This window comes from Pogona vitticeps, chromosome 2 (assembly GCF_051106095.1).
Source record: "Pogona vitticeps strain Pit_001003342236 chromosome 2, PviZW2.1, whole genome shotgun sequence".
NCBI lineage: Eukaryota > Metazoa > Chordata > Lepidosauria > Squamata > Agamidae > Pogona > Pogona vitticeps.
Genome location: NC_135784.1, coordinates 22,263,821 through 22,287,881, shown reverse-complemented (window position 1 = coordinate 22,287,881; position 24,061 = coordinate 22,263,821). Strand labels below are relative to the sequence as shown.

The window sequence follows — 24,061 nt, the reverse complement described above, 5'->3', positions numbered from 1 at the left end:
GTTGGTTGGTTGGTTGGTTGGTTGGTTGGGTGGTTGGGTGGGTTGGGTGGTTGGGTGGGTTGGGTGGGTGGGTTGGTGGGTTGGTGGGTTGGTGGGTTGGTGGGTTGGTTGGTTGGTGGGTTGGTTGGTTGGAATATTTTTATCCCATCTTTCTCCTTTAAAAGGACCCAAGGTGTCTGATATCTTTTAATATAATGCCTGGCCTCCTGTGGGAGGGAGTTCCAAAGTCTGGGTGCATCAACAGAGAAGGCCCTGTGAGTTTTTGGCCAGGGTGCCCTTTAAAAATAGTCATGAGGAGTCTGAAATACCATGTGTTTGGACAGTGGAAGGGAGGGGAATGGACCTTCTTACCCCTGCATATTTGCATGAGAGTCTTGTGTGTGTGCGTGTGCGTGTGCATGTGTGTATGTGTACGTGCATTGCAACAGACGTAACACATCTCTTCCCTTCTCTCACGCCTTCGTGACTTCACCTCTCTGTCTGCGACAGGTTTCCACCTCTGAGCTCAACAGCATCATCCAGAATATCATGACGTGGGTTGTGTCCGCTGTCACCAGCATCCTCTATCCAGCCCTGACCAAGTTTGAAGAGCGGGTCAGGACCCGGGTGTACACCATCTCGGAGGAGTCCATCTTGTCCTCGGACAACTCCAGCAGCTGCAGCACCTGCAACGAGGACTTCTGTAGCGCGTACGGATCCCTCCCTTGCACCTCTGCCAGGAAAGTCAGCTTCACAGATACCACCATCAAACCCACGGCCAGCTCAGCCAGGGAGTTCCACGCGGCCAGAGGGAAACCCACATCCCTCCTCTCCTCCAAGTCCTCCTTCACCTCCTTCACCAAGAGCACACACATCTCTTTGGACAGCGACCTCTTCGTAGGGAAGTTCAAGAGAGGGAAGGCGGCCATCTTGTGGACTCCCTCCAAGCACAGCGGGCTGCTGTCCACCACCACCACCACCAGCATGAGGAGCTCCAAGTCGGACACCCACCTTGCCGAAATGCAAAAGGGGGCCGCCGAGGCCCCTGAGAAACCCATCGCAGCTTCTTACCACAGCAAACACAAGTCCACGTGGCCAAGAGGACTCTTTTCCAAAACAGATGCTGCCACCACCACCACAGCCACCACTTCTACCACGGACCTGGATCAGGTGCCCTTCTCTGGAGGAGAACACAAGCCCCCTCATGACTCCTCGGACCAAAGGCAAAGCATCAACCTCAAGGATGTGGAGAGCATTTTTGCGGACCTGAAGTCTCCCCTGACCCAAATAACCGCCACTGTTCTCGACGACATTTTCAAACAGATATTAGGTGACTTGGGCTGCTCCGCTTGCTCTGTTTCCCTTTCGGTGGAGATCCTGCTGGAATCCATCTCAGAGAACCTGTTAGGCAGCTCTCCCCCCGGCTCCCCGGCCACGGGATCCGTCTCCCGGATTGCCAGTTTTGTGGCCAATGACCTTGTGGAGAGTGTGCTGGGCAAACTGCAGTCCGTGGCTCAGAAGACGTATGTGGAGACCATCTCCAAGGATGACTTTGCTGCCAAGTGCAAAGACCTGTGTGTTGTGGCTGCTGGGAGTCACACCCTTCCAGACCTGGCCTTCTGGAAGGACCGGATGCCCCTCTCCCTCGAGTTCATGTGTGGAATAGCCGAAGAGATCGTCCAGCTGATTCTCGACAAACTGAAGGCGTTCGCTCTTTCGAGCCAAACCAAAGTCTCCCAATTTGAGCTCTTTGCCAAGATCAAAGCCATTGGGATACCCCTGGAGCAGATTTACACCGCAGCTTCGCCCCATACTGTTGAGTCCGAAGCAGCTGCTGCCATTGTCAAAGATACAGTCCGGAAGATCGTTTCCAAAACAGTGGCTTCGTCGGAGACAAACATCCTCCAATATGTGGAAGAAATGGTTGCCAGCATCTTAAGCTATCTCCAGAGGTGGCTGAGTCAAGAGGGGACACCTCTGGCCCGAGAAAGCTCGATTCTCCTCCAGCTGATTAATGATGTCTTCAACAGTTTAAGCACAGAAAAGCTACAGGGCATTTATCCTGCAGCGAAAGGCAGGGCGAGTTCCAAAACACCAGGAGAGCATCATAGCCCCGAAACCTTGGCGGCTCCTGAGACCCGAGAGACCACAGTGACGACCACCACACTCTTCACAGCTGAGATGATGATGAGGAAACCGTTTCCTCCCGTCAATGTTCCCGGAATGGTCGTTTATCCGGAAGCAGAAGTGGAGGAGGAAGAAGGTGGAAGGCATTCCTCGGTTGCCAAGGAGCGAAAGGTTTTGGTTACAGAAGAGGAGGAAGAGAAGGTTCGCTGCAAAAGCGTGGGCCTCGAGTCACGACAAAGGAGCAGGCCTCATCCCGAAGATGAATTTCCGGACCCAGATGGGAAGAGCGAACCGAATCATTTGGAAAAAATGGAAAGCTGTTTGGAAAATTTCGTCCAGGAAGCCATCTTCTGTTCTCTTGAAGGACAGCAGACCGTTGACCTCTCCTCAGGAGCAAAAGGCGCAACAGGGCCTTTGGAGCAGGCCCTGAAAAAAATGGAGGAAGACCTGAAGGAGGGAGAGGGCTCTCCGATCATCTCCCTCCTGAGGAATGTCTTAAACGAAATGTTTCAGCGTGTTTGGGCCGAGCAACCCCTTTGGCCCGCCACTGCTACTACTCCTTCCTCTCTTGTCCATGTGGGCCTCAGTAGACAACATCTGGAAGATCAGCCACCCTCCAAAGGACCCCGGCCTGAGTTCAGCGGCTGTCCCCCAGTTTCTGAGGCAGACATCCGTGGTTTGGCCAGCGATCTAGTCAAAACCGCCTTCCAGAAGATTTCGCAGGCCACTCAGACAGATCCACAAGACCTCCGAAGCAGACACTCGACTGTGGTTATCACCGATATCCTGCCTCTGAAAGAGCCCACCGAGGCAGGCAGAGGCCTCCCGACTGTCCACTTCAAAGACCCAGAGATGACCTTTGAATCTGGGGGAACACAGACCACCACCCCTCAGGAAGATCCAACCAAGGCTGGCCAGCCTGAGCAGAACCCTCCGTCCAAACCAGACCTAGCCAGAGATTTGGTGGAAATCTTTATAACAAAACTAGAATGCTTCGTCACATCCAAAGTGGAATCACAATTAGGCCTGGATGTGCAGAGCCTGAAAACCTCAGCGGGTTCAGACGTATGCTCCGCCATCCAGCAAGAGCTTCAGAGAATCCTGGCCAGTCGGCACGGCTCTTTGCCGAGCTGTTTAGAAGAGATCTTCAACTCGTACAGTAACTCCCTTTTAGCGGAAAAAGAGAAGCCAGAACATGCCCTTCCACTGTCGTACGCCAACTTAAAGTCGTACGCAGAGGACGTGGCAAGGACGATGCTGAAAAGCTTGAAACATAATCTGGATAAAGAAGTGGAGAAAATCCCAACCCCACCTGTGATCTTCTCTGAAAGCATCGTGGCCAGTCACATTGTCAGCATGGTCTTCACCATCGTGGCTCCCCGGGAACACGACAACGAGGAAGCGCCAAGCCACTTCCTGTGGGGAGAGAGTGTCTTGGAGAAACTTCTGAGGAAAAACGCCACTTACAAGAGAAACCTCCAAATTCAGATCCAAAACACAGTGGAAACCTTTTTGAATGAGATCTACCACACCATCATGTTGGGGTTGGGTGGTTCCTCCTCTCCACTCTCTGGTCCTGAGAAATTCCAGAACCTTTCAGGGGAAAGATCACAGATTCCTAAGGCAGGAGATGACCAAGCCCTGCCGACAACTGCCATGGTGAAATCGGACGTTTCAGTGGTTTCCAGTGACTTGGTGGACATCATCCTTGAAGATCTGAGGTTTGGTCTTGCAGCCGCTCTACACAAGAAGGGCCCGCTCTCAGCCCGTCTGCAGTCTCTCCTCTTTGAGCTCATTCAGAAGTCATTTGAACCTTTTGCACCTCTGACTGATCAGAGGGCCAAAGTTGGAAGCCAGGGGGAAGCCGGTCCCCAGCAGCTTCCAGAATTAAGGGACTTTTCCCCAGAAGGCATTGCGAAATACCTGGTGGATAACATTTCTCTCCGTCTGGAAACGTTTGCCGAAGAGAAGTTAGAATCTCAGTTGTCACTCAACACCCATCTGGAGGAGAGTCGGGTCCCGGGACGAAGCTGTCGTGAGAAGGCAAAGCTGGCTGTTCAAGACTCCCTGTCGAATTTGAGGCTCTGTGCAGAAAAACTCACCTCCACCATCCTGAAAATCATCCAGAAGGACCTGGAACGGGAGATGCTTTCTTGCCAAAACCTCCTCCCGTACGAAGACAGCGCCTCTGCGAATGAAATGGTGAACGACCTCCTCAAGGTCTTGTCTGTCCAAGTCGCTTTGACCGAAAACGAGGTTCACAAAAGGGTCTTGAAAAGGATTTTTAGGAGGAGGCAGCCAAGAGAGAGAGGGGCATCTCCCTTGCTGGCCGGAGTGGAGGACGTACTCAACCAGGTGACGCAAAGGATCATGGGCAATCTGGGCCATTGGCCAGGTTTCCAAAACGACTCCCTGTTTATCGGCCCTGATTCTAAGTCCTCGGCCTACCAGGGGGTGGCAGAGACGGTCTCTCAGATGAGCGCGGGTGGCGTGGCTGGTGAGATTGTGGATGGTGTCCTGAATAAGATGTACAACGTTGTAGCGGACACCCTCTTTAGCTCCAGTGAATCAGGGTCAGGGGCAGACAGCCTGAGCAGCGATAAAGCCCTGTGCTCCACAGAAGCGCCTCGTCTCTCAGGAAAACCGGATCTCCGGAAGATGACATTGGCCCTGTCACAGCTTCAGCCTCCGCCACAGTCCTTGGGGGAAGAGCTGGTCCAAACGGTGTTGAATAGAATTGCCTTGTTTGCTGCCTCCAATCTGGAAGAAGTCCTGCCGTCGTCCGTGCGACAAAAACGGAAACGGCACGCCACCTTTCGGTGCGACATGCAAGCTGGTGATGGGCTTCCAGGCCAGCCTCAGTCCTTCTCAGACGACTCTGAGAGTTCCCTCATGAGAGTCAACTTATCCAAATCCGACTTGACAGTCTACGCCAAGGACGTGGTTGGGAAAGTTTTGGGGACCCTCATGGATGAATTTAAAGCCGAAGATTACCACAGGACAACCCTAAGGGTCAACACGTTGTCTTCTGAGCAGATTTCCCGCGCGAGCAACCTTGTCCATTCCGTGGTCCAAGATCTGCGTGTCACCCAGCATGACAGAATGGATGGCCTTCCTTCGACCCAGATATCCTTTCAGTTCGAATCCACTGTGAAGGCCCCTCAGGGGAAACCCAAGGGCTTTTTTTATGAGGACTTCGCCGCCTACCTCAAGCAAGTGCTCCCCAAGGAAGGCATTTTAAAAGAAATCTTTGAGCAGCAACCCTGGACGGACGCCAACATCAATGAAAGCCTCAAAATGCTACAAGTGGCGGAGAACATCGTCAGCGAGGTTTTCATGAGAATCCGTGATCTGGAGCCGTCTGTTTGTATCCTGAAGAAGATCCCGGGCGAGCTCAGTGAAAGGTTATTTTGCGACCACTTCAAGAGGGCGGAAGCACCAGGCCTCTTCCACAGTGACTCCCAGACGGAGATTGGATCCATTGCTAGAGACATCGTGGCCAGCGTGTTTGAAAACGTCCACAAATGCTTGGCGTGCAGCGTTCCTGCCGGCCCAGAAAAGGACACTTTCCTGCGAAGGAAGGACCGGACAGCGCTTAGAGGATCGGGGAGAGTTCACAAGCATCGCTTTACTCAGCCGGAATTTCCTTTCTACAACGTTTCTCTAAAAGGTGCCATGGACACCATCGACAAAATAGCCAAAGAAACGGTGGAGTGTGTGTTGGTCATGTTGGAGACTTTTGTTGCCCGGCATTTTAGACGAGATTTCAAATGCAACTTTTTTGAGATCGTGAAATTCCCCCTAGAAAGCCTCTCTTTCGCACAGCTTACACGATCTTTGGATTCCCTGTCGACGCAGGTAGGAAATGTGGCAGAAACAACGATGGAAGCCTTTAGGAACAAGCTTCAAGGATCTATAGGGAAAGGAACCCTGCCTACTTTGGGGTCGGCCCACAACTTCCTGGACTTCTCCAAGCTAGGAGGCGCCATCACCCGGGAGTGCGTCGAAATGGCCCTCCGGCAGGTCCAGATGCTCCAAGCCGAGCTGGGCGTCTACGCCAACAATGCCGTCAGTGGCATCCTTGAAATCATCAAGCGTACGCTGGACCGGGAGCTGGTCCAGAAGGAAGCCACCCTGTTCAGCAGCTCTTCAGAAAGCCTGGTGCTGAGCGAGACCGTCAGCGTCATGCTGGATCGCTGCAACGAGAGCTTGACAGAAATCACCTCAGAACTGATGGTTGAGAACCTCCAGCTGGAAATGTCAGGGCGAGCCTTTGCAAGGGACAAAACCCTCGTTCAAGATCTCGCGGTGTCCCCTGTCAAAACGACCTCCAAGAAGTACAGGAGGATTGATGTGAGGGACACCTTCCCGCCAATCAACGTGCCCGGCATGGTGGTCTACTCAGAGGAAGAGGCTGAAGTGCAGGAGGAGGTCCCTTCCAAATTTCCTTCCGTGTACAAATCCTCAGAGTGGGACGTCCATTTCCCCCCCGACAGGTACAAATACACATCCTTTTCTGCAGTCACCCCCTGGTCGAGGCCTCCCGGGAGACGCAGGCAGAACAGAGGCTCAAACCAACACAGGCTTGATTTTCTGGAGGACGAATGGCTTCCGAGGGAAAGTTCTATCCCTGAGGGAAGTGTTTTGGAAAAGCTTTTCAAGAAAGCAGCAGAGTCCGAAGCCACTCCCGGGCTCAGCAAGGCAGGCCCTCAGAGCAAAGGGGGGCTCGCTCACCACCGCCCCCGCCAAGAAAAACGGGCCGAGCCCTTGGGAAGAGGCCCCGCTCTTCGGATCCCGGACAGCACTTGCTATTCTGCTATCTGCCCTCTGAAGCTGGGCCAAACCGCCGAGACGATCGTCAGCACCCTGCTTGGCGAGCTTGGGCTCGAGAACGAGTCCCAGAAAGTCAGACCTCTTTCCCACCGGAAGGAGAAATCTCCTCGACTGGGTGCTTCCGGCTCTTCCGTCTTGGCAGATGCCAAGCAGAAGAGGGCAAGCCTCTTGAACCACTGGGAGAAAAGGCAGGGGGATTATTCCAGTGAGGAGACCAACGGCATGATGATGGAAAGCTGCCTGGTCACCCGGGAGGGAAGCAGCCTACTTTCCAAGTGGGAGAGCAAGCAGTTTGTCTTCAGGCCCAAGAGTCCAGAGAGACACAAGGACCTGGCGCTCCTGGCCTGCTCTCACATCCCAGACCCCTGCGAGATCCATCTGCTGGCCAACCACATTGTCCTCAGTGTCATCAAGGAGCTCATTAGCTTCCGGCCGAAAGGTGAGTCTAAGGATACCTTGCAGCTGACACTCAACTCGACCAGAGATGCTCATTACGTTGGGCTTATATTAAGTCCATTGGGTAGCTCAGTGGTTTAGGAATCTGGCTGCAGAGCCAAAGGCTGAAAGTTCGATTCCCCGCTGCGGCTCATCCATCGTGTATTGCCTAAACTGCTTCACAACTTTGAAAAAAATGGAAAGCTTCTGTGGCGTTCACCTGCGTGTTTCCCCAAACACAGAGCTCACAAAGGCAAACCAAAACCTCTTGACACGCTGCCACCAGTTGATCTTTTTATTTTACTTAGTAAAGACGAAGGTCCATTCAGTACTGACTTTTTAACAGAACAGGTTTATTTATTACAGATGGTTTCTAGGATAATTCATAAGCATATTCTTTCAGTTTCACCAAGCATCAATATCAATCTTCTATATTAAATATCACAGGTTACTCATTACTCCTCTGATCCCCAAACTACCATATTTTTTCTGTGTATAAGACGCCCCCATGTATAAGACACCCCCACTTTTCTAATCCAAAATTAAGAAATCTAAGTGGAGAAAGCAAGTGCAGGGAAAAGGGGATCAAAGTGCTGCAGGATTGCTTTGATCCCTGCTTTCCCCTCCACTTGTTTTTGTTCTCTCCTCAGCTTACTTCCATGTATAAGATGACCCTCAGTTTTTAATCTAATGATTTTAGACAAAAGTATAGTCTTATACACAGAAAATGCGATATATATCTCTCTGATTCCGAACCCTGACTCAGACTCTTTGACTTCTCCTCTCAGGCTCCGCCTTTAACATCTCTTGAGGCCCCACCTCTCAACCACATTAGCATATAACTCATAAATATTACATATCTTATTACATAACTTAGGGTGAACGCTGCAGCTTCCTTCCCACTTGCCTGCAGAGTGGAAAGGAAACGAAGCTTTCCATTTCTTTTTCATTGTTACTAACCGACACAGTGCCTCAGCCATGCTTTGGAACGGATTTTTTTTTTAAAAAAAAGCTCTTTCAAATCATTGCAGTTGCGTTAGCAACACTTAAAAAGAACTGCAAGTGGAACAGCCTGCCAGCTGCTTTGGTTCTCGGACCATGATCACACACGCTAGAACCAAAACAAAATAAATCCTACTCACACACAGACACAAAAATAACAGCAGCCCCTGATAGGGACTCAAAAAGGTGCAGGTAGGCATCGGTCAAGAGACGGGCTGGTTCGCAATGGCGCATAAGTCATGTCGTCACCAGGAAAAGGAGCAAACCATCCCAGCCCGGAACAAGTGGCTGGACAACCGCCCATCAGATCACACTCTAACTTGCTTATTTTTGACTCCCGCAGATGCTTCAGACGAGACGGCCTCCTGGCCAGCGTGGAAACAGGAGTTGCTTCAGTCTGAGTCGAGATGGCTTCAGGAGCGTATCTGGAGAAGCTCCTACTTCGCAACGGCTCGGAAGCCCTCCTCCTGCCTTGAGGTGCTCTGGGAGCCTTTGACCCTCACGGTCGTTTCCAACGTCCTCTTAACAATTTCAAATCCCAGCATACGATACAACGCCCGAGAAAGAAACGAATTATTTGAGAACCACCTTTCCGTCTTCTGCTCTGTCGATGCCAGCTGCCCTGAAGATGGCCCAGACAGGGGCCCCAAGAGCTCTTTCGTTAACATCAAGGAACTGGCCTTCCAGATTTCTGAGGTGATTGTTGGGACCCTGTGCGAGCGAAGAGTATTGCACGAGGGCGTCAGCAAGCAAGGCAGCAGCCGGACCAAGAGGTCCAAGTACATTTATATCCCACCCCTCTGCCTGGCGGACTTTGACGACGTCTACCATCTCCTTGTGAAGGAGGTCGGCCGCCTTCTGTGCCTGGAAACTGAATGGAGAGGGAAGTTTGGGGATTCAGGGAGAGCGGGAGACCGCCTGCTTCAGCGGCACGACAGCGTTTCTCCGGTGTGCTTTAGCCGGGCTTCCCGAGGGGACTGCCGAGGCCCTGAAGATCTTAGCGGGGCAGCCTGCCTCTCTACCATGCATCAGCTGGCCTGGAAGAACCCCCGTCTCAGCTCCGTGGCCTCTAACCTAGACAGCTTCATCCGTAGCTTGAAATCGGGCGAATCCAAACGTCTAGTGAACAAGGTTTTGTGCATCATTTTAGATTCGCTGTGGCCCGACCAGTCACAGGGAGGTTTCTCTGGGTCCTTCTGGGACACCCAAAATAAGATGCCTTATCAAGAGGCGGGCCTGCCCTCAAAGAAAAACAACCTGTCTTCCTCTGTGTGCCCACACGCTTCCAAGCTTAGCCACAACATGTTGAGCGGCAACCTGGGACTCTCCCCGAAATCGGTGGTCCTCTTGGATGTTGTGAGTGAGAAGCTTATCCGGTCCCTTCTGGACAAATGCCTCATGACAGACCACTTCACTGGCCCTTTCGCTTTTGATGAGTTCCCGGAAGAGGAACAACTCTATGACGTCAGGAAGGGCACTGGCGCCGAGGAGCCCTTCCCGTGCCCAGGAAGAGAGCTGGAAGCCCACCGCGTGGACTCTAGCACCTCCGTTTTCTCGTACAACATTAAGTACACGGAGGAGCCGTGGGTCGAGACGCAGTCCAGGCCCCCTTCCTACGAATCTGCCCTGGACCTCTTGGCTCACACCTTAGTGAAGCCTGTGATGACAGAGCTTTCCCTCAGCCTCGACCCACCGGCCTATATGAAGCCTTTCTCCAAGAAGGCAGTCGGGTTCACCCAGCCGAGCTCCCGAAGGGCCCGCGGGCACACTTTTCCTAAAAAGCATGGGCGGCACGCGAAAAGCGGAGCGTATTCCTCCTTGCCCCGTGGCAGGAAGCTGGAACCCAAGGGGGCCTTTCCAGGAAGGGGTCCCATCCGGAGGGGCGCCCACGAGAGGAACAGGAGCATCCTGGACACGGCCGTGCAGCACAGAGCATTCGATTCCCGGCGAATGGCCCCCACGGGCCCGCCAGCCGCCAGGAAGCCTTTCCCAAGCACCTGTACCAAGCAAACATACCGAAGGGAGGTGGTGACCGTGACAGGACACGGGGACCACGGCCGACGCCAGGGAGATTTTTCCGTCATTTATTCCTCCCTGTTTCTAGAAGAAGTCACTTCCCAGCTCTTGATTAAGATCTTCTCTTCACTTCAGGGCAAATACAGCAGCGATTCCTGTATCAACTTGCGCGAGATGAACACCTTGTTCGTAAATGCTCTTGTGGAAGAGTTTAAGAGAGCTGGTGTCGGTGTCTTGCCAAGGGCAGAAGAGAAGTGGTTCTTCCCCTCGGTGGACAGCCAGACTGTCGATCGGATAGTGGACTCCATTGTAAGAGAGTTTGGGTTCCAGCTAGCTGCTGACAGAGACATAGGGAGGGATGTAGAGACTTTGGCTGGCAGGGCCTCTGAGATCATCCTGATGGAAATTTTGGACTACCAGTTGCCACCGCTGCTGTGCACAAGGCTACCTCAGAGTTTCTACAAAAATCTGAAAGCAGAACAGATCATCCGGAGGATCGAGCCCTGCATCTATTTCCCCAAAACCCCAAAGCCCAAGAGGCACTCCCCTCCCACCTACATTACTATCCTGTCTCAGAAGTACTTAGAAAGGGTGATCAACCGACTTGTGGCCCAGCTCTTCCCTCCCTCAGAGGGCACCCCACCGAAGGAGGAGAAAAGGGGGCTCTCGGAGGCTGATTTTGATGAACTGTGCACCCATATGATCCAACAAGTGATGAAGTCCATTTCGAAACACAAGATCTGGGTAGCCAAAAAGGACGACCAGTGCCGTTTACACTCTGAGAAAGAGATCCAGGGCATGGTGGATTCGGTTTATAGGAACATGCTGGAAAAATCTGGCTCGCCCCTGTCTGTTCAGAAGGAGGTGACATGCCGAAACAGCGGCCTTATCGATAGCTTAACCAGCTTCATCATTCAAGAAATCACTCAGCACCATCTTCAGACTTTCTTTTCCAAAGAACAACACGCTGTGGGGACCCCAGGTCCTGAAGCTTTGTCTGAGAACATTGTCCAGACGGTGCTGGGCAGCATCATGGAGCCGTCCGTGTCTCGTGCAGAGCTTTTCCCCACCAAGTCCTTAGAGGACATCGTTTCCAGGGTCTTGTCCAAGATCTTCGGCATCTCCGCGGATCAGAAAGACCCCGGCAAAGGGCAGCGCGAATTCGAACTTGCCAAAGTGGCCAAAAGGCTAGCCAGTTCCATCAATCTGCAGTTTGGCAGGGCTGCCGTAACGGGAAACCGGAAAGGAGATGAGCACAGCCTGGGAGCCCCCTTGACGGACGTGATGGACGATGTGGTTGACTCCGTGTGCGACGTCATGTCAAAAGAAAGAGGCGTCGCGCCCGAGGACGGCCTCTCCTCTGCACGAGAGAATACCATATTTGAAAACATTAAGCTCCTGGTGGGAAAGCAGATCACCGATAACCTTCTCCATCCCCTGTTTTCCGGAGGCGTATCCAAGGGTTCAGCTTCAGCCCCACATCCCGAGGATGTTCCTGGAAAGGTGGACGAGGACGCCTTTCTGGAAACTCAGGAGGAAAATGAGAGTAGCTCGCCCTTCAGTACCTTCTTGTCCTCGGGATTCCTGAAAGATTTCCTGATGGGACTCCTATCCAAGATCTTCCCTTCCACGCCACCCAGAGAGGCCGCCATTCCTTGGGAGGAGAGGCTGCTGTTGTCGGAGGCGGAGATCGACACGCTTTCGTCCCAGTTGCTCGACGATGTCCGGAGGAAACTTTTAAAGCACGAGATCCGAGTGGCTCAAGAAGGGGAGCCGGAGCAGTATGAATATTCCGAGGACGAGGTGCAGCGCATGACGGACTCCCTGTGCGGCAAGATCATCCAGAAATCGGGCTCGCTCGAAGCGGCTCAGAGGGAGGTGGAAAATAAGAGCCGCGGCCTGATCGACCGCATAGCCAGCTTCCTCATCGCAGAGGTTTTGCAGAAACACTTCCAGCCTTTTGTTTCCGGAGAGGAACCTCTTCCGCCAATGGACAGAGCTGCCTCTGGAGACTCGGCGATGGGGGGACTGGAAATCTACAGAACGGCAATCAAGCCCTTGGACCTGAGACAAGCCACCCAGGAGGAAAAAAGAGGTTCACCGGCCTCTTCCTTCCTAAAAGAAATTGCCTCCCAGTTACTTTCGAAGCTCTCCAGCGCTCTCTCGGACATGTCCCTCAGCGCCTCTGGGGACCACCTAGGGGAGGCGGCCGTGAGGTTGGCCCAGTCGCTTACGAAAGAGCTCGAGAAAGCTCAGCTCCATGTCCGGGAAGGCCCCGAAGTGCCGCTAGGCTCCCCTCCTCCAGAGACAAGCCGGAGGTCGCCTTCCAAGAAGGCTGAGAGAGGTTGGCTGCCAGAGGGAAGCGCCAACGACGAGAGAGAGATGTCGCCTCAGCAGATGGTCGCCTTCAGCTTTGAGGAGGCCCCAGACCAGCTGCTTCAGTCGGCCTGCCCTCCCAGCGTGGCAGAAGCCATGAGTCTCATTAAGGAAAGGCTGTCGGTGGATCTGGAGGACCCAGAAATGAAGCCTCCAGAGATCTATACGACTGTGCTTTCCTACCCAGTGTTGGAGGCCATTGTCGACAGGCTGCTGTCCCGGATTTTCCCATCCTTTTCTAGCAGCTCTCCTGGCTCGGGCCAAGGGGAAGGTCCATTTGAACCCGAACTGAGGAACAAGGTGGCTCAGATCAAGAAGGACATCATGGAAGAGGTCCTGAAACAAGCCATCTGGACCAGCACTTACGGTAGCCAGGAAGAAGTCGGTATTTCTGAAGAAGCCGTTGAAAACATGGTGGAGTCCGTGTACTGCGACGTTCTGCATGAGGTGTTGTTAAGGCAGCCTTTCCCGGAAGACCGGGATAACTTGAGCAACTTATATGTCACTCAGATAGCTTGTTTCATCATTAACGAAATGTTTAAGTACCACCTCCAGTCTTGGGCGCCCCAACGCCAGCTGCCTCGCACGGGGGACCTACCGGAGACCCGCCTGACCGTCTTTCCTTGCAGCCTCCTGGAGAAAATGCTCCACCAGCTTCTGGAGAAGATCTTCCCTACTCCGGACAGTATCGCCGCTTGTCTCGGAAAGCAGGTGGACTTCTCGGAAGAGGATTTCCTCGAGATGGCCGTGAACCTGAAGAACTACATCATCGCCGAGATCTCAGCCCATGAGATCAAGCTGGAAAACGTCTCAGAGCGAATTCCAAACATGGATCAAGAAACAGAGGAAGACATTGCCCATTCGGTTTATAACCAGATCCTGCAGAAGTATCCATCCTCAAATGAACTTCAGGACACTCTCTCAGACCCCAGGAACAGTGCTGTCCCCGAAGCTGCCAGTCTGATCATAAGAGAGATTTTGAATTTCCACCTTCACCCGTTTTTAAGTGGCAGCGATGCTTCCAACAGCGAATGCCTTCAGTGGCAGGCCGCGAGACATCCATTTTCCCGGCGCATCTACTCCGCCCTGTTTCTGGAGGACATCGTCGTGGCTTTCTTTTGCAAAATCTTGTCTTCCCCAAACATTTTGCCATATGCCAAAGACAGCCATTTATCCGAGGGCGGGATGAGAGATCTGGTTGTCAAACTAGTCCATGCTTTAGTCATGGAATTTAAAATGTTGGAAGTCAAGGTGGTTCATCCAGCCGGGGAAGAGTCGTCTTTTCCCCAGGCCCCTGTTGACGACGTGATCCAGACGAGCAGCGCCATTTACGAGAAGTTGCTGCAACAATGCGGGTCGGAGCTTGAGGTTTTTAAGGCTTTCCAAAACAACAGCAGCATGCTAGCAGAAAAACTTGCCCTGTTAATGATCAGAGAAATCTCAGGATACCAGCTGATGCCCTTGTTCACTGGGGATACCTCCACTTACTTGTTCTCTTTCCTGGAAGCAGAGACGATCGTGGACAGAGTGGAAACCATCCTCCCAGAACCTCCTTCCTCTGGCTCCATGTTTGGAGAAATGTTTGGTAAGATCCTGCACAGAATATTTCCATCATGGACCTCCGGCGGCTCCACAGATTCCCACGACCCAACCACGGGCACAGCGGTGAAAAGAGGTCTTCCGAGGATGCTGATGAAGGAAGAAGAAGGTGCTCCCACAGGCAAAAGCTTCCAAAGCTTTGTTGGAAACCTTTACAAAACTGTCTGCGAAAGGTCTTGGTCCCCAGACAGGAAGCATGGAAGCACAACCACAGAGGATCATCCACCTCTGAAATTGCCTTCTCCTCCACGCCAGTCTGATCTTTCTTCCACTCTTACTGCAAAAACCACCGGCTGGACAATCCATCACGTCAAACTGGGGGGTGGAGAGCCCCAGCTGACGCAGATTGAGGATAGTGGAGGCATTTATTCATCCACCTTCTTGCAGGATGTCTTTAGCGGCCTCATAAGCAAGTTGCTTTCATCGACTCCCAGTGTTTCTGGGCATGAGAAAAAGGAAGCTGAGGCAGAGCCCCCCGTCAAGACGTTGGTTGAGTCCCTATTAAAAGAGTTTGCAAAGTCTCCGGTGAAAGTCCTGCAGGTCCCAGACGGGGGGCCGCCTCCCCTAGGAGTGGAGAAAATGGAAGTGGCTAAGATCATCCATGCTTCTTTGTGCGGCATCTTGCAAGACCAGGGTTCCGGAGCCCTGATCGGTACTGACCAGGAAAGCCAGCGGCTTTTAGTGGAGAGGTTGACAAGTGCCCTCAAGAAAGAAATTCTGGGGTACCGGATTCAGGAGATGCCAGCGAAGACCTCTCAGGTCCCACTCTGCAAGCCCTTTGAATTTGGAGAGATGGCCCAAAAGGTGTTGCGGGAGATGAAGAAAACCAGTCCCTCACCCTTGGTCTCTAGGCCAGGCCCGCTCCTCGTGTCCCACAGGTTCATTCATGAGGTTCTCGCTTTCCTTTTGTCCAAAATTCTCCCTCTTCCCACAGCGGCCTCGACCTCTGCGGACATAGAAGATCAGTGTGCCGAGTTTGATTTTGTTCACATGAAGCTCCTGAGCAAAGTGATGTCCGAGCTCTCTAAGGACCAAAACACAGAGGTGCAGTACCTAGATCGGGTGCAACCCAACCGTGTGGTGAGCCAGACGGTGGCCAACTCCATCTATAACCACCTTCTGCCGGAATTTGGAAGTCCATCGGCGGTGGAGAAGTGCATCAAAGCTGGCTGCACCATCCTTCTGGAGAGGATCGCCGAGTTTGTCCTGCAGGAGGTTTCTGGGAATAAGATGCAGGAATACTTTTTGGAAGAGCAGAATCGGCAGCGAGAGGCGATGGAAGCTGAGCGAGAGCTTGAGGAGCGGTACGAAGAAGACCCCAAGCCGGTGAAAGCGAAGACTCAATTGCGGTCCCACCTCAAGGGGTTATCAATCATCATCTTAGAGGAAGTCGCCGCCAGACTCCTCTCGAAAATCTTCTGTACCTTTCCCATGGACAACGTGGATGAACGAGACCTGGATTCCGTGAGGGAAGTGGCAAGGAGAATTATTAACTCTCTGCAAGGGCTCATTTCCAAGAACAAGCTGAAAGTGCGACAGCCAGACGACATGGAAGACCTGGACTCAGAGGATAGCCAGACAGTTGGGGAGGTGGTTGATTCTGTTTACACAGACATCCTCCAGCATTCTAGCTCGGAAACCTCTCTGTACGAAGACTTGACCAACGAGAACCAGGACTTTGCCAACCGGGTCGCTTGTTTCATGGTGAGCGAGATTTCCAAGCGGGACTTTCAGTCCGGTTCTGAGTCTGAGGAGGAGTCTCCAAGTCCCAGCAGGGCCATAAAGCTGGAATCTGACAAGATTATCCAGAAATTCCTCGGAGACATGGAGGCGGAGAAAGCCAAGAAGAAGTCCTCGGGTGTACAAACCCCAGTGGTGCCCGTAGTTTTCCTGGAGGAGATCCTCAGCCGATTCCTGACCAGTGTCTTCCTTGCACAGTATGACTTGGGAATTCACGAGAAGAGCTTGTCTAAAACGGACGTGAATGAAATTGTCGGGCTCCTAAAGACCTCTGTGGAGAAAGAAATGTCCAAGAACAAGATTGGCCTCGTGGCTTCTGAAGATCAGCCCACGCTGGACCCACAGTTGGAAGAGAAGGTCAACCAAGTGGTCCACTCGGTCATTAGCAATGTCATGGAGAAATCCGGCTCCCAGCAGGAACTCTACAACGACATGACCACCAACCAAGTGATCTTCCCGGAACAGGTGGCCAGCATCATCATCAACGAGATCTCCAGCTGCAACATGACAAACCCCGTCAACGAAAACACACAGAACGAGACCCTCAGCGCGCTGGAACTGGACCGCATCGTCAGCAAGGTCATCGCTCGGGTCAGCTGCCACATGGAACCCGACGAAGACAACTCTCTTCTGGAGCTGACGGGCCTGTCCTCCATGCAAGCCGAGTCCATCCCTGAACCAGATAACCTGTTGGAGTCGGATGACCTTCCGGTGAAGATCGTCCCCCACCTTGGGGACAAGCCCTTGAAGATCGACCCGAACCTCGTTTCAGATCACTTAGCGGTGCTTTCCATCAAAACGGAGCCTCTGAATAAGCTGGAGAGGATGTGCATCTCTAAGACTGGGATGAGCCTGATGGAATTACGGAGGGTCTCTGCCTCGGGCAAGAGCGTCTGTGCCAATGTGGCTGTGGCGGATGCCAACAAGAAGAAAGAACGGCGCCCTTCCTTGGACATGGCTGGGCGCCTCGGCGTGAAGCCAAGGGAGGTACGTAGTAAGACCTCTGTTGCCAGAGCTGAGTCTCCATTGAATGCATTTTGCCTTCTGGACCATTTATATGCTGGTGCCTGGGTAGAAGGTCAATGGCCTGGGTTGTCTCTGTAATAATTTTAACAACGTTCTTAGAACCACAGACCCTGGAAGGGATCCTAGAGATCATCAAGTCCAGCCCCTTTCAAGGAAGCCCAGTTGGGAATCAAACTCCCAACCTCTACCTAAGCTACCGAGCTATCCAACAGTTCTACGTTAGGGCTCCCTTTTTTAAAAAAAAATTAATTAGTCTCCTGCCTTGGGATATAAAATGGCTTAATAAAAATGATGTGGCTAAAAATACAGTATGTTAAAACATTGTTAAAAACATATTACTGTAGAAAAACAAATCACTGAATTAATATACAGTAGGACCCCCATATCCATAGGAGAATTGGTTCTACGTCAGCCTGAGGATGCTGAAAAACACAGATTATAGCTAATCACAGATTACTAGCTATACAGCAGTACAAACACCTCAGCTAACATAATTTTTGGTTTACAAATGGAAATCCATTGAAAATAATGCCTCAGTGTACATTTTTGTTTTTTTTTTATTTTGTTTCGGTTTACAGAGAAAGTTTCCCCAGGATGCATTGTGCCTGGCAGTTTATAGCGCCGCCCCCCGTTCCTATGGCAATCCGCGTTACGGTTTACAAATTTTTTGCTTTACATAATGTCCCGTAGAACGCATTAATATCGTAAACCAAGGTGCTACTGTAATAGCAAACACCGTACATTGCACAGTGTCTGGCTCCTTCTAGTACAGTGGGGTCTTGACTTGAGAACTTAATCCGTATTGGAAGGCGGTTCTCAAGTCAAAAAGTCTGTAGGTCAAGTCTCCATTGACTTACAGTGCACTGAAAACCGATTAATCCCGTAACAGGCCATTTTTGTTCCATTTTGGTTTTTTTCTGGTCTGTAAGTCAATTCTCAGGCTGCAAGTCAAACCTAAATTTTGCGGCCAGAGAAGTCTGTAACTCAAAAAGTCTGTAAGTCAAGCCATCTGTAAGTCAAGGGTCCACTGTAGTCAGTTCTGGTAATGACATTGTTAGAAATATATATACAGTGGTGCCCCGCTTGACTATTACCTCGTTAGATGAGGAAATCGCTCAACGACAATGTTTTTGAGATCGCAAAACGATGTTTTAATAGGAAAAATTCACTTTACGATGATCAGTTCTCATCTTTGGGAACCGATTTTTCGCTTTACAACGTTCAGAAAACAGCTGATTGCCGGGTTTCAAAATGGCCGCCCACTGTGCAGAATGGCTCCCCGCTGTTTTATGAAGGCTTTTTCGCTGTACAGTCACCGGAAAATGGCCGCCCTATGGAGGATCTTCACTGGACGATTAGGTGTTTAGCTCATTGGAACGCATTAACTGGTTTTTAATGTGTTTCAATGGTTTTTTTTTTAATTTTTGCTTGACAAGGATTTCATTCTACAGCGATTTTGCTGGAATGGATTATCCTCGTCAAGCGAGGCACCACTGTATTTGGAATTTTTCTTTTAATATTTTCAGACCATGAATAAGTGAATCAGTGGATACTGATCCCATGGATAAGGAGGTCCTACTGTATTTTAAAACAATTTAAATCAACCCCCCCCAACAGCCACTTTTTCCTCTTACCTTTTTTTTTGAGATTGCCAAATTCTTGCATCCTCGTGTCATCTTGTCTGGTTTTCCAGGTGATCTGTTCTTTGAGAAACTAAGACAGCTGACGGAAGCTGGTGAGGCTTCTGAGGGCCCTTGCACTTTTCATTAGTAGCTTCCACCCAGAAGCTTTTGCCTCGCCTGCTGCTCCTTCATTCAAAGAAGGTGCTGCATTAACACTCGGTTAGTTTCTGTTATTGGCAGTTAGCCTGTCCTTTCATTGGCCAGCTTCTGTTCGTGGGAGGGTGCAGTCAGGCAAGGAACTTACTCACTATGCACTGTCATTATCAGTGACGTACCGTAGGAACCCTGTATCTGCAGGATCAGCATGTGTGGTTTCATTTATCTGAAAATACAGTGGTGCCTTGCAAGACGAACGCCTCGTGGGACAAAAAACCCACAAGACAAATCGTTTTTGCGATCGCTGTGGTGCCTCGCAAGACGGCTTCTTCTGTGCTTCACAAGGCGAATGTTTTTTTCAAGACTGATGCCTAACAAGACGAATGAATTATTTTCATCTTGCGAGGTCCCCATAGCAATGAATTGCAATGTATTCCTATGGGAAACCACTTTTCGCGAGACGAAAATTTTGCAAGACAGTGCTACTTGCAGAACGAATAACTTTCGTCTTGCGAGGCACCACTGTATTAAAATTATTAAAAGCAAAAATATTAAAATATTAATAAATATTGAAAATATTAAAAGAAAAGAAAAATAGAAATACGTATTTTCAGGATTTATTTACCAGAACTGGCCACTAGAAGGAGTCAGAGACCATGCAATGTGTTCTTGCTGTTGAAGAATACATAGCATGGTCTCTGATTCCCCTAGTGGCCAGTTCTGGTAGTACATGGGAGAAATACATTTTTTTCTGGATTTTTAAAAAATAATTTTAATATTTTCAGATAAATGAAACCACGGAATTCCATAGAATTCTGTCCCTTTTGTCTCATTCAAATGGCATCGCTCTAACCCTTTCCCTCCTACCAGGAGTGGGTAGGATTTTGCTCCTTTCTGGCTCGCCCCCTCCTTTGCCAGACAGGAGGCAAAAGAGGTTTCACAAGGTGGTCTTTCTTGCCCACGTTTCTCGTCAGGCCGTCTGCAGGAACTCCTTCCAAAGCCTGGTGAAGCCGGACATCCGGAGGGTGGAGCTCTTGAAGGATGTGGAGAGCAAGCAGGACCTCATTCTGCGCCTGGTGGTGCACGACATCAATGAGGACCAGCACCGCCGGAGCCCGTCCATGGAGGACAGTGAGACGGACGAAGAGGAGCAGGTGCTGACGGAGCACCGCTCTTTCTACTTCCCACCGACGGCACCCCCAACGGACAGCACTGCGTCTGTGGTAAGCGAACAAGTGGGCGGGTGGAATTAAGGACAAGGTGACTGTAGAGGGACGTGGTGGCGCTGCAGGCTAAACCGCAGAAGCCTGTGCTGCAGGGTCAGAAGACCAAGCAGTCGTAAGATCGAATCCACGCGACGGAGTGAGCGCCCATCGCTTGTCCCAGCTCCCGCCAACCTAGCGGTTCGAAAGCATGTAAATGCGAGTAGATCAATAGGGACCACTTTGGTGGGAAGGTAACAGCGTTCCATGTCTAAGTTGCACTGGCCATGTGACCACGGAAGATTGTCTTCGGACAAACGCTGGCTCTATGGCTTGGAAATGGGGATGAGCACCGCCCCCTAGAGTCGAACACGACTGGACAAAAATTGTCAAGGGGAACCTTTACCTTTACCGACTGCCTCAGGGATCACACGCTGTGGAGAGGTGGGAAGAGATTCCTTGGAGGACGGAGCTTTCTCTCCTAGATTTCTCCTTGGAGAATTGAGCTGGGTGTGTGAGGCAACCTCTCCTTCGCCCCCAAATCTACTCAGCTCCTCTGAGGGGGTTCCAGATGGGATTGAATTTTAGAATCATGGAAGGGGCCTACAAGGCCATCGAGTCCAACCCCCTGCTCAAGGCAGGAGTCCAAATCACAGCAGATCCGACAGATGGTTTTCCAATTTTCTCCTGAATGCCTCTAGTGTAGGAGCGCTCACCACTTCCTCAGATCAATGGTTCCTTTGTCATACTACTCTAAGAGTTAAGAAGTTTTTCCTGATCTAAAGAGGCGTGGCCATTCTGTGGTATTCCAACCCCCCCCCCTTTTGGAGTGGCAGAGGGCTGGACTAGATGGCCCTCGGGTGACTCCAACTGCACCACTGATTCTTGGATTCTGCAATTCTGCTCTCCCCCCCGGCAACAGTACAGTCCAAGTGAGTATTCCAGAGGGTCCAGCCTCACCCAGAAAAAGAGCATGGCCCCGGGCAGAGGCTTCCCATCCATCACTATCTCCGGTGCGAGCAGCGACCGCAGCGACCGGAAAGAAAGCTCCATCTCCAGCACTCTGCCGCACATTTCCATTACGACCCAGTCCTTCGTGAGCCAAATACCAGAGGTAGGTTTTGGTGTTTTTGTGTGAGGAGGGCTGGTTCTTAGATTTGAGGGCCTTTGTTCATCCGTTCTCTGAGTGCTTCATCCATAATGGATTCTTGAGTGGGGGGAGAAAAACAAGGACAGAAGAGTCTTCTGACCAATTCAAGACTCGCACATTTTATTTAGCATTTGCTCCCATGGTGTGCGGTCCATGAAGGCTTAAGCCACAGAGAATTTGTTAGCGTGTCAGGGCCCACAAAGTGTGGTTGCTGTTTTCAGCTCCAGAAAACACAGGTATCCGTCCATTTTTCCTTAAGGATTTGTGGCATCCTCTGGCTAACCTGCCGGGCACTGCTAACAAAGCCGCCCTTGTCCACTCTGTGGATTTATTTATTTATTACTTTTATTTATATACTGCCCCATTTTTTGCTAGAGTACTATTCTGGGCAGTTTACAGAGAGTTAAAACCAACTCCGCAGAACAAAACACTAAATGGCAAACTATAGTAAAGCATAGCCTGAAAAATGTAAATAACCCATGGCGCTAAACCAGTTTTCTAACTGAAGCAAAAGAAGGTGAGGCATTCAACCAGGGTCAATGTGAAAGGCTTCCCTGAAAAATAGTGTTTTTAGCTGCCTCCTAAATGTATACAAGGATTAGGGGGCAGGCATAGCTCCTCTGGGAGCTGATTCCATAACCTCGGGGCTACCACCAAGAAGGCCCTCCCTCTAGTAGATGACTTTTGGGCCTCTCTCAAGGTGGCTACACGGAGGAGCCTGGCTTGAGAAGATCTGGTGGGTCAGGCAGATGACATTGGGGGAAGACGCTCCAACGGGTAATGTGGTAGATGAACTGGGCTTCCCAGAGACCCTCCATCTCCTTGGTGGACGCTTGCGCCGAGGGGAGGGAAGGAAGGCTGGGAGAGGATGGGAGCCCCAGGGAAGGAAGGGTCCACTTCAGCCCAACCAGGAAAAAGTCAGAGCTTTGTACTGGAACCTTCTCTGCAATGGTGGCAGAAATGAGAGGCAGGGGATATGTGTCTCCTCCTTGCCTGACCCATCCTCCACATGTAAACCGTTTGGTGCCCCTCTGAGCAGTGGTTGAGAACATTTTGGGTTCAAGCTCTCTTGGAGATTTGGTAGAGCTCACAGTAGCCTGAGAGGAATGTTTGCTTGTAAGTTTTGAAGGCAAAAAGACTTTTAAAATCATTTGGATCTGGTATTTGTTTAATTGGGTTGGAAAAGCATAGCGGAGCAATTAAGGGAAGCGCGATCCGTGGAGTCTGAAGCCAACTCCCTACCGTTGAACCGTTGGCACAAATAAGATTCTCCCCCTCTTCCTTTTGCTTTCCTTCTCCTTCTTTCAAGGACGGGTTGACAAGGGCATCTTTGGGATGGGGGTGGGGGGGAATGGAGAATATGACTGGCAGATGATGCCTAAGCCAAGAAGTAGGGTTTGCCTCTCTCTGGGGCCTTTGCTTTCCAAAAGTACGTGGCGAGCAAAATGCTGGCAATGAGGAGTTCGTACCCAAAGGCAGCCTCTCTGTTCCAGGTGGACGAAGAGGTCTCGGTGTCCAGCACCCCCCATCCGGACCCCATCAAGAGCCCTCCTGTCAAGGCCTCCGATGCCAGCATTCAGACGGAGGCTTTAGACAGCAATAGGTAACTGGGGGGACTTCGTTTATCCTGGTCTGTAATGGGTGGTGCTCCTTGGGGGGGGGCTGCTCCGCAACCCAGAACCCATCCGTTGTGGGTGAGGGGAAAAGTGGGGGTGGTCAACGTGAATTGCAGGCCACCGAATGGGGTCCTGAGGAGATATCTAGTGCCCCAAAGACAGGAGCCTTTCAACAGCCTTTCTGTCCCAAAATATGGCCTATGAAAGCAGCTAGCTTTCGGCAGAATATGAAGTTTTCTGGCTTAAAGACTATGCAGTGGAAAAAGTTTGGGGACCTACGGAGCAGAATTAGCTTCAGGTCTCCCCACAGAGTGGACCACCCCTTATTTCTTAGTACTCCTCAACTGGGACTTACTGTCTTAACTCAGAGACACTGGTAAGAGAAAGAATAAAAAGTTTTCCATTTACTCACCATTCTGAACCGATCCAAACAAAGAGCATTCCTTAGAAAAAATAATGACTGGCTACATGAACGGAGCTTAACTGATTGATTAGCTTCCTAACTGACTCACGACATGGCTGACAGAACTCAGACTGTTGGACTGATTATCATTGTTCACTGTCCACTGGATGCCTGACTTGAAAGAGAGGTGAAAAGAAGTCTTGAGTAAAGAGGCGGGGCTCTCTTCAAACTCTGAGACAGAGAGGAAACAATTGGTTGCTGCTGGATTGATTGACTTTCACCCCAGCCTAGAGAGGTCCCTCCCATCCAAAACGTCTTAAAGGCATAGTACATCGGTTGCAATACATTTCCAACATTGACAATCACCGTGCCATTAGCCATTAAATTAAGCACTGCTGTGCTTTAGGGGTGGCTGAAAGGAAGCAGCAATTTACACAAGTAGCAGTGAGTTATAACTCTACTGGTCCTTGTAAGATTCCTCATGAGGTGAGGAGAGCTTTGCTCCTCTTCTTCATTCTGTCAGAAAGCAAGAAAGGGAAATGTGAAACTCTCCCCAGCGGCGGTTCAGACAAGGCAAGGGGCTGTGGGGATGTCTCGGCCTGTGATCCCCGTGGAAAAAGCCCAGTCGCACCTGCCTTTCGTCCGGCACACTCACCTCCAGCATCTCTTGGGCAGAGGGAGTGCTCTGGGGGGACTGGGGCTCTTTGGAAATCAAGCAGAAACCCAGTTAGTCTAATTGAATAATCTTGGAACTGCAGAGCAGGAAGGGACCCTCTAGA

General features: G+C 51.1%; 1 protein-coding gene across 2 annotated transcripts in view; it reads left to right on the top strand.

Moving 5' to 3' along the window:
- FSIP2 (fibrous sheath interacting protein 2) overlaps window positions 1–24,061 on the top strand; it is a 46,615-nt gene that overhangs the window by 20,220 nt on the left and 2,334 nt on the right. For both annotated transcript variants that reach the window (XM_078388306.1, XM_078388305.1), the window contains exons 16-20: window positions 490–7,378; window positions 8,720–17,094; window positions 19,886–20,134; window positions 21,036–21,227; window positions 22,757–22,866. In XM_078388306.1, the coding sequence (XP_078244432.1) occupies window positions 490–7,378; window positions 8,720–17,094; window positions 19,886–20,134; window positions 21,036–21,227; window positions 22,757–22,866 (15,815 nt within the window). The remainder of the gene's footprint in view (window positions 1–489; window positions 7,379–8,719; window positions 17,095–19,885; window positions 20,135–21,035; window positions 21,228–22,756; window positions 22,867–24,061) is intronic.